Raw genomic sequence first — 10447 nt, 5'->3', positions numbered from 1 at the left:
GTCAGCACGGATGCCTCACAGCAAGAAGGTTCTGGGGCCTTTCTGTGTGGAGTTAGCATGTTCTCCCTGTGTCTGCGTGGGTTCTCTCCGGGTACTCCGGCTTCCTCCCACCGTCCAAAGACATGCTGGTTAGGTTAATTGGTGATTCTAAATTGGCCTTAGGTGGGGTGTGGTGTGTCTGTCTCTCACTCTCTCTCTGTGTTGGCCCTGTGATAGACTGGAGACGGCCCCTCCGTGACCCTCCATGAGGTTACAGTGACATAAAGTGAACGAATAAAGTTTAAAGCCCATCACTTTGTTTAAATTTCTTTCTTTCTTGTGCTATAAAATAAAAAGAAATACACATATATTCAAGTTAGGGGCCATATTCAACTCTCTCCTCATCTTGGTACAGAATTGTTGGTGTTGCAGGCATGCTTGCACAATCAAATATCCACTTTGTCTTTGACACTGTAACATCAGCGAGCATCATTTCGAACGTTTCCGTCCTCTGAGCTGAGCAAAACCTTAAAACCTTAAATTTACTTCAACCAGTCGAGTATAGCTAGTGTATAAGTGTTTCAACTTTTTATTTTCTCCTCCCTGAATTTTCCATCCGTAACTAAAATGTGCACACTTTCATTTTGGAGGAAGCATTTACTTACATCCGGTATTTCTCTGTCTTCCTCCGATTTGACTCAGCTGTGTGAGGGGTGTCAAACTGATCCGTGAAGGGGCCGCTGTGGCTGCAGGTTTTCATTCCAACCATGCAGCACCCATGCAGTGGGTGTGGCTGGCAAGTTTTTGTTCCAATCAAGCAAGAGGACACCTGAAATGACTGCGTGAAGGCAGTTCAGTTGATTGATTGAGCCAAGTCAGGTGTGCTGCTGCATGGTTGGAATGAAAACCTGCAGCCACAGCGGCCCTTTCACGGATCAGTTTGACACCTGCCTGGCCAAAAAAAAGGTCACACACAGCTTTGATTACAGCTCACATTTGCTGTGGCATTGTTTCGATAAGCTGCTGCAGTGTCACCAGATTTATTTCCATCCAGTGTTGCATTAATTTTTCACCAAGATCTTGTATTGATGATGGGAGAGTCTGACCACTGCACAAAGCCTTCTCCAGCACATCCCAAAGATTCTCAATGGGGTTAAGGTCTGGACACAATCTGAAAAAAATCCATTGATGGAATAACCTGGTCATGCAGTATATTCAGGTAGTCAGCTGACCTCATTCTTTGGACACATAATGTTGCTGAACCTAGACCTGAGCAACTGCAGCAACCCCAGATCATAGCACTGCCCCCACAGGCTTGTACAGTAGACACTAGGCATGATGGGTGCATCACTTCATCTGCCTCTCTTCTTACCCTGATGCCCCCATCACTCTGGAACAGGGTAAATCTGGACTCATCAGACCACATGACCTTCTTCCATTGCTCCAGAGTCTAATCTTTATGCTCCCTAGCAAACTGAAGCCTTTTTTTCTGGTTATCCTCACTGATTAGTGGTTTTCTTAAGGCTACGGAGCTGTTCAGTCCCAATCCCTTGAGTTCCCTTCTCAGTGTGTGGAAATGCTCTTACTTTCACTATTAAAGATAGCCCTGACTTCTGCTGTTGTTTTTCTTTGATTTGATTTCACCAAAAGTATAAGTGATCGCCAATCACAATCAGGATTTTTTTTGCAACCACATTTCTTCCTGGAAGACGATTGTTCTCCACTATCCTTCCAGTTTTTAATAATGCGTTGGAGAGTTCTTAACCCAATTTTAGTAGTTTCTACAATCTCCTTAGATGTTTTCTCTGCTTGATGCATGCCAATGATTTGAGCCTTCTCAAACAGACTAACAACTTTTCCACAGCCACAGGATGTGTCTTTAGACATGGTTGTTTAAGGAATGAGAAGCTAGTCATTGCATCAGCTGGGGTTAAATAACTTGTTTCCAGCTGAAAGATAATCACCAATGCAGTAATTATCCAATAGGAGGCTCGTACCTATTTGCTTAGTTAAACCCAGGTGGTGAGTTTTTTTTTTTTTTTTTGTGCCAGGCAGTGTATCATTGTTCTCTTCTCTTCATTCTGTAGAGTAACTTAAACTCAATCTGACTTAATTAGAAAATGTGACAAAAGACAGGAAAAACGTTTGTAATGCACGCATTTGCAGCATCACCCCCATCTGTAAATACTTCATTATGATATCTGTTCCCTTTCCATCGTTCCGAATATTGTTTTCTGGTTCTCCAATGTCGGCTGGTGTTGCTCATTTTGTTCTTATTTGTTCTTATTCCAAGTTTTCCGCGCACAGATGAAAGATCTGGGAGTGACCCCGCCGTCCCGTCTGGGGCCAGCAGGAAGGAGAATCAGTCACCAGAGTGGTCTGCGGCGTGGAAGTGGAGAGAAGGCATCTAATGGACCGGCTTCTTGGCCACCAACAGCACACCACAGCGCCTCATTACATTATATCATAGAAACACACTAATGGGAGGGGGTGAAAAAATAACCCCACTGTTCAAAAATGTGTATGAAGTGTTTATTTTTCAGCACATACATCTTTTTGTTTAGCTGTCAAATAGCCAAAAGCTGCACGAGATCTGGTTTGACGGCTCTGGATCTGCAGGACCCGAGAATTCGTCTCTCAGTCGACCCAACATGAAACGCTCTTCACGGACGCTTTCGCAGACACCAAGTGGATATAAATTAGCCTCCAAATTGCGGGAAACTCTACCAATTTGGAGAAAGGAGCAGGGTATTGACTCTTCTGTGTGCAGCACGGTTCATTAAACAATGGAAGCTGCGTACTAAAAGCTTTAGAAGACGGGGCGATTAGTGATTTGTAAATTAAGCTCGTTATTAGAGCCATTAAAGAGCTGTGGGGGCGCACCGTGGATTGCAGAAGGCAAAGACGCATTTGTATTTGTTGTTTCACCGTCACCCAGCTGTGACAACAGGAGCACAGAGGTGTCGCAGGCACCCGTCCGGCTCCGCAGGGCACAGAAACATGACTGCTAATTGGTGAAATTGCACAAACCGTTTCAGGCTCACGCCTCCAATTGACTGGGCTCTTCGTTAAAGCTGCTTTAAAAGTGGATATATGTAAATAAAAATGACTCGCCTTTCCAAAGACTTTAATTTGAGGAGGACAGAGAGTGAAAGAGACGGCACCGGAGGCATTAAGAAGAGCAGCCTGGTTATGAAAGAAACAAGCAGGACAGATAGTGTAGAGAGACTGAATCATCGTGCAGACCCCTCTCTTAAATGACCTCCATTTTAACTGAGCTTCCTGCAGCCACATGCACTGACCAGTAGGCACAGGGAGCCAAACAGGAAGGGAATATGTGTTGCTGATAATTTGTGGAAATGGGCTGAAGGCGGGAAGCCGATAAAGATTTCTTGCAAGGAAAGGTGAAAACAAGGAGCTTTTATCTCAGAGCCCGGTGTTTATGTGGGTTCAAAAGCAACGCCTGACCAATTTAAATCCCAGGAAACTGCTGTAATTTGCTCACAGCAAGGACAGCAAGGACACTTTAGCGCCTCCCTCTGGTAGAAAGGTTCATTCCACTTAAATGAAGTCTGCAGCTGCGTCAGACAATTCATTTCCCTGAAGAGTTAAACTGAAAAGACAGCAAGTTTCATGAAGAGATTAATGCAAGTGAAGAACACACTGAAAAGCAGAATAGCACAGCCTAATAGGTTGAAATATATGCAAATCTGTGTAGCTTCTGCCAGTTCAGCATATTCCATAAAACCCCCACCTCATTTGTAGTATAATAGCATATTCATTCTTTCTTTTTCTCTAAACACTGCCCTTCTTGTTTAATTATAAAGATATAATCTTAAGTACAATGTCCAAACATTAATAAGGTGCCTTTGTGCAAACTGGTTGAGATGGAGAACTCTTACCAGTACCTGGGTGTTCACCTGAATGATAAAAGGGACTGACAGTTTTCTGCTGCAGACACTCAGATCTTGTGGAGTGCATGGCACACTTTTGAGGAGCTGTAGTGGTGGTGGTGCTGGAAGTCAGGAGGATGATGACTCATCATCATCATCTTCCTTGATGGAGACCATGTCCTACCTTAATGCATGGCACTCTGAGAGCCAGCTCCTTCAATGACAGGCTGATTCACACGTGGTGTGTGGTGTGTGTCTTTCCTGCTGCTGTCAGTCTCTAGAACCAAGCCTGCTCCCAGTAGACCAAACACAAACCAGAACTTAGATCAGTTCTTTAGATGTGCAACATCTTTACAGAGATACGTTATTGTGTAACATTACATTTCCAGTGTGTGGTAATGTGTGCGATATCAATATTACCAGTGTTACGAATATTACAAATGTGCGTGTACACAGTAATGTCAACACAAAATTAGGAACTGAGAATCTGAATAATTCTTCCCTCGAGTTTTATTTTTTCACTCTACTACTTTTGTACTTTTTTTTTAGTGATCCTACGTGCTACTGTAGAATTTTCACCATTGTAAATATTCCCACTGTGGGATCAATAAAGGATTATCGTATTGTGTTGCATTGTATCGTATTGTATCATTCTGTATCGCACTGTGTCCTAACGCACTGCGTTGTATTGTATCATGTCGTGTCATGTAGTATCGTATCGTATCACATCGTATTGTATCGTATCGTATAGTTCTGTGTAGTATAGCATTGTATCATATCGTGTTGCATCGTGTCGTATCGTTCTGTATAGTATAGTATTGTATCGTGTAGCATCGTATCGCATCGTGTCCTAATGCATCGCGTTGTATCGTATTGTGTACTATCGTATCATGTCATGTAGTATGGTATGGTATGGTATGGTATCATGTCATATCGTATGGTATGGTATGGTATGGTATCGTATATCATATCATATTGTATCATATCGTATCGTATCGTATCGTATCGTATCGTGCAATATTGTATCGTATCATTCTATATCGTATCATATCATATCGTAATGCATTGCGTGGCATCGTATCGTATTGTATCTTTCTGTATCATATCGTATCGTATCGTATTGTGTCGTATCGTGTCCTAATGCATTGCGTAGCATCATATTGTATCGTCACACCTCCTACCTTTCGGATTTAATTCATTTTGGGTAAAGAACCTTGAAACCACTCTAGTACCAGAGGACTCAACAGCTTTGAAATAGAAGGAGTTGACAAAAACTGTGTCATCACACGTTAGCTACACTGACAGTTGAAATGTATTACAGACGCCAAAGCCATGTGTGCGGTATAGTTGACGTTGTTTAGACGTCATGGACAGAAGAGTCAAAACTAACAAACTGCAGTTTTCTGACGCTGAATGATGTGAGGTGGTGTGAAGAGAGCCTCGTGGAGGTGTTGACAGCGCCGGACAAACCGCTCACAGCCACTCTCTTCATTATCAGAAAATGAAAATAACCAGCAGAGGAGTCGTGCTGCTTGTTGATCTTTCCCCAGGTGATGGCAGGATGGTCTGCGGGGAACAAGCTTTCACCGGCTGCTTCGGCTCCTCTTGGCAAAGAGATGAATGGCTGAGCGAAAAAAGTGTCACGAGGATGAGTCAGCCCAGGGCGACGATGTCTCTTTGTATCTGTGCGAACCAAGGGCCGATGATTCATGAGCGAAATCACGACAGTTCCTTTTAAAGAACAAGATGTATGAGAGACAGAACTTGAGAAAGAAAAAAAAAATACCGGCTTTATTCTGCGATAACACATTGTTCAGGTTAAAATACAATACTTTACCTTTTCTTGCCAGAGCGCATGAGGTACAAAGGTGTACAATTTCTAATCCAAAACCCAGCATCAAAGAAGAATTGTACAAAGAGTCAAGATTATGCAAGTGGAGGCTATAAAAGCAACAATGCCTGCTACTGCTGACAACCTAATATCTTTTCTCCTCTTTGAAATGCACTTAGAGGAGCAGCCATTATTTTAAATATGGTGATGCAGGGACCTTTGCTGCCGGTGTAAATCTAACTCAGAGCCCATTTAATATAATAGCCATGTCAGATTACATGTGATGACCGGCACGTACGCAGCCACCAAGACCTCAGGGCTCAGGTGGCATCCGCGCACAAACAACAACCGCCCCATTTTCATACTAATCTGTGTATGCTCCCATCTATCCACACAAACACACACACACACACTGGAATACCCAATTTCAGATCAACACAACTAATGGCCCACAGCTAATAGGTTTACTTGTTTTTGCTGTTCCTGATTTATGAGAACAAACAGACGCCGTGATAACAACGGTTCAACATACATTAAAACAAATTCGATCCTACAGCAGAACGTAGACGGACTACAGTTACGAATTACAAATGAAAAGTTATCATCCTTCATCAACGTAGAGAGAGATCGCTTGTTTATGCTCAAATGGCGCACGCGACGACAAGCAGGAAATACATGAACAAGAGAGCAGTGTGGAGGAAAACGGACAAATGCAAATGAATTAACATTTTCTTGATAAAAACACGGCGGACAATCATCAAGTCTTAAATTACACGTCTGATTTTGCATTGGAGTGCGGTGGAGAACTCAGCCCTGTTAAGTTTAAACACATATCTCCCCCCTACACGTCTATATCAGCAGGTTTCCTCTTTAGCTCAAAACCTCTGAGCTGGAAAGACGCCAGCAAACTCTCCTCGGGAGAGTCCAGCAAGCCAGCAAGTGCCCCCCCGGTCAGACCCCGGTCAGGCTTTCGTTCAGGGTGGAGATTTGATCGATCACGCTCTGGCCGCGGTGGGCCTGCTTGGGCCGCTGGTGAAGCAGGAAGAGGCGCTTGGCCGCGGCACGGTACTTCCGGGACATGAGGTTGTAGACGACGGGGTTGATGGAGGCGCTGAGGTAGCAGAGCACCATGGAGGCCATGTTGAAGTTCTGGCTCAGCATGGCCGTTTCGTAGTCGTCCACCTGGGCGAAGAGGTTCCTGCCGATGTGGTAGGGCAGCCAGCAGATGATGAAGGCCAGCACCACCACCACTGAGAAGAAGAAGAAGAAGAAGAAGAAGAAGAAGAAGAAGTCAGGAGGAGCAGGACCAGTTGGACATCTTAAATATGGGCGAGAGACATATTAATGTTAATGTTATCCCAAAAATAATGAATGAACTCAACCACTTCCTGTCTTGGCTTTGCCACGCGGTTGCTAGGCAACAACCAGAAACTCCAGGAAGCCACTGCAGCCCCAGGAAACATCATATTTTATTCATTTTGGACGCAGAAAAACCATTTCCTCAGATTCTAGTGTTTGTGCTTTGCTAAAAAAAAGAAAAAAAACATAGCTTCGAGGAAGAAACGTATATTTGCCACACAATCAGTCTCAAGTTACCAAATAACCCAAATGAATTCCTTTAAAGATGCATGCTCTGCTGCTGCTTTTGTAAAACTAAAACTAAAATGACCCGAGGCGGTATCTGCGTGTAGCCGAGGGAGGAAGGGGGTAATTACTTTAGATTTCCAGATGTTTTTCTGTTCTCTGACCCTGTTCACTAGAGACAGCTACATATCACAAGGTTTAAAAGTATGTTTTCGTACTTTGGGGAGAACGGACGTCACGAGGATTTGTGATTAAATAAGTCACACGCAAACACTGGGAAACATTTTTATTTCTAAGAGTTTCACAACACTCAGCGCCTAACCTTTTTTTTTTTTTATTGTTTCTGTGTGGGAGCAGTTTGATAAGACTTGATGGATGGTGTTTTTCTTTTTCTCCTTTTTGTTTCTTATATTGTGTTGTTGCGCAGAAATATCTGATTTTTTTCCCCCTCGGCTCGCTTCAAAAGCAGCGAGAACGCAGAAATACGGAAAGCCCACGTGTGAAACGGCCACTATTCCTCTGAAAGATGAAATCGTGCTCATGTCGTGGGCTCGCTCGCAACGAGGAGCTGATTAAGAAAATTGGTTTACAGGCTCTTTAAGTATCCTGTGATCTGCGGTCTGCGGTCACCCTTGACATTTATTAATGACCAGCGGCAATTACGGCAACATCAAAAAGAAGTTCTCCTGAAGCCCACGCACTGGCACTTATGTGCACAACCTCTCCCGGTCACTCAAAGTGATTGTAGCCTGTAATTGGCTCCAACGATGGAGGCATATTTTCACAACACCGGCAAGTAAGCAAGCCAATTATGCGGCGTACTGTACGTGAGGCGAGGAGAAAACAGGCCACAAATCAAACAAAGGACGAAGCCAGAAATGTCTGCGCTCGGTGAGGTAATCTCTGAGTCACTGGTATTGATCAAGAAGCCCCTGGAGATAAAATTAACATCAATTTGTAATGGAGGGGAGGGAGGGGCTGTAATTCCTGTAAGGATAATAAATGTGAGTTCAATAATTAAAGGACAGGTATATCTGGCCTTCCTCAGCCCAATTACTTATGAATTAACAATAAGCATAATCCAAAAATTGATGCCACGGTTGATTCTGTCACTGCCTCAGAGTGACTCCTGAGATTAATGGCGGCAACAGATTTGTAGCGGCATGTAAATTTCCATTAGGGCTGATTAATGCAGGCCTCTGATGACAATCCAATTAGGGATTCAACAAACGTTGACGCAAGTTTGACAACATGAGCTCTGCGCAGCTCGTGCCCCGCCAATGAACGCCATTAGTATTCCAACGCGATTAAACATTGGGTTGATATGGAGCGGCCCCGGCCCCGGCCTTTTACCATACATACAGGGCTTCCTGCGTCGTGTACCAGAGCAAAATTAAACCAATCAGTATGCACAGTGGCAGGACGCAATTAGCCTCGGACAAAAACAGAATAATTAAGCAGTTGATATCGACAGCAGCACACATGGAAACGGCGTTCTCTTCATCAAAGTTGCAGGATACAAGTGAAAAAAAGAAATAAAAATGAAAGCGGTGCACGGTGAAATCGGTGAAAGAGAGATTTTTAAATATAGAAAAGGGAGAGGGGGAAACTACTGGAGTGTAAATCAGCCAATCCTAAATGTGCCCTAACAGAAAACCAGAAGTACCACATTTAAATTAGTCATTATTTTTTGCCTAAGCAACAATGAAAGGCAAAACCGGTGCATTTAAGATTCGGTTTCAGGAAGGTAAAGGCAGAGAAAGCAGAATTCAAGTGTGCAACTTGAAATGTTTGCATTTTTTGGATAATCTGTGATGATTTTTATCATCAAATGGAAATGGAGTGTGACACACACGTCATATATATATATATATATATAGACCTACATACCCAGGATCTTTACTGTTTGCCTGTGTGACCTTTCTCTTGCCAGTGCACAGGGGCCTTGCAGGTCATTTTTGCTCTTCCACAGCTTGCACCCGATGGAGCCGTACAGAAAGATGAGGCAGAGCATCGGGCAGAAGAAGTAGGTGGTGGACACCCAGAGCATGATGTGCAGCTGCCCGGAGCTGATGGCGTAGCTGGTGTGCTTGCACTGCCCCGTGTTGTAGTCTGGGTGTGTGTCGTTGTCGTACTCCACCCCCACCAGGAAGAGCGTGGGAGCGGCGGAAACCAGGGCGAAACCCCACAGGGCGAGGATGATGTACTGGACCCTGCGTCGGGTCACCACCACCTTGCTCCTGAGGGGGAAGCTGATGGCCAGGTAGCGCTCGATGCTCAGGGCCGTGATGTGCAGGATGGTGGCCGAGGTGCAGCCCTCGAAGATGTAGTGGTAGAAGCGGCACACCGCCTCCCCGAAGAGCCACGGCACGTACTTCCACAGGCGGTACAGGTCGAAGGGGAGGCAGAGGAAGATGATGAGGTCCGACACCGCCATGCTGGACAGGTAGAGGTTGGTAGTAGTCTTCATGTCCTTGAAGTGCTGGATGATGAGGATGGTCATGGTGTTCCCGGTCACGCCGACGATGAAGATGAGGATGCAGATGACGGTGACGGGGATGAGGGTGGAGGTGGGGAAGAGGGAGCCCTCGTAGTGGTGGTCGTCTATACTGTACTGGTCCATGGCCTCTGCTCCACCAGCATGAAGGTCCACCTGGGGTCTGGACCAGGGCATGCCAATCTCACTCAGTAACTGGCACGGTAAAGTGGAAATCCTCAACGAGCAACTGGGGAGAGAAAATAGGTTGTAATGGATCAAACGTTTGTTCTAATGCAACTACAACCTCATAAACTACAAATTATAAAGACTTTACACTTCACAGTTTTGTCAGTTTCACAGCTGTTGCAAGGGAAGTGTAAAGTAAGACTGATTTTGAATTGTTTCACTCCATTTCCTTGAGGGAACTGCACAAACTCTGAGAAAGATAAATGCAAGGGTTTACTATTTTATTTTTTCATATCATGCAGAGATTAATCAAAACCTGTGCTCCCTTACAAATAACCAGCTGTCACACAAAGCACAGTAGGTCGTAGCAAACAGGATAAACCATTCAAACTCTCTGCAACAATCCTGTGAACTTCAGCGCTGAAAGCAGAAAGCAGCAGGTGCAAAAAAGGAAAATCTTTGACTTTACCTTGAAAACTGGAGCTGAATCTTTTC

The 10447-nt window shown here is 44.4% G+C and overlaps 1 protein-coding gene across 1 annotated transcript; it reads right to left on the bottom strand.

Moving 5' to 3' along the window:
* Positions 1-6654: 6654 nt before the first annotated feature.
* mlnr (motilin receptor) lies at positions 6655-9961 on the bottom strand (the record flags this gene model as incomplete). Its single annotated transcript, XM_084558344.1, has 2 exons — positions 6655-6953; positions 9178-9961. The coding sequence occupies 2 exons, from the start codon at positions 9959-9961 to the stop codon at positions 6655-6657; spliced, it is 1083 nt and encodes a 360-aa protein (XP_084414470.1).
* Between the last annotated feature and the right edge of the window lie 486 nt (positions 9962-10447).

Source organism: Chelon labrosus, assembly GCF_963514085.1.
Source record: "Chelon labrosus genome assembly, chromosome: 13".
NCBI classification, from domain to species: Eukaryota; Metazoa; Chordata; class Actinopteri; order Mugiliformes; family Mugilidae; genus Chelon; species Chelon labrosus.
Note: the sequence above shows the minus strand (reverse complement) of the source record. Positions and strands in the feature narration are given on the sequence as shown.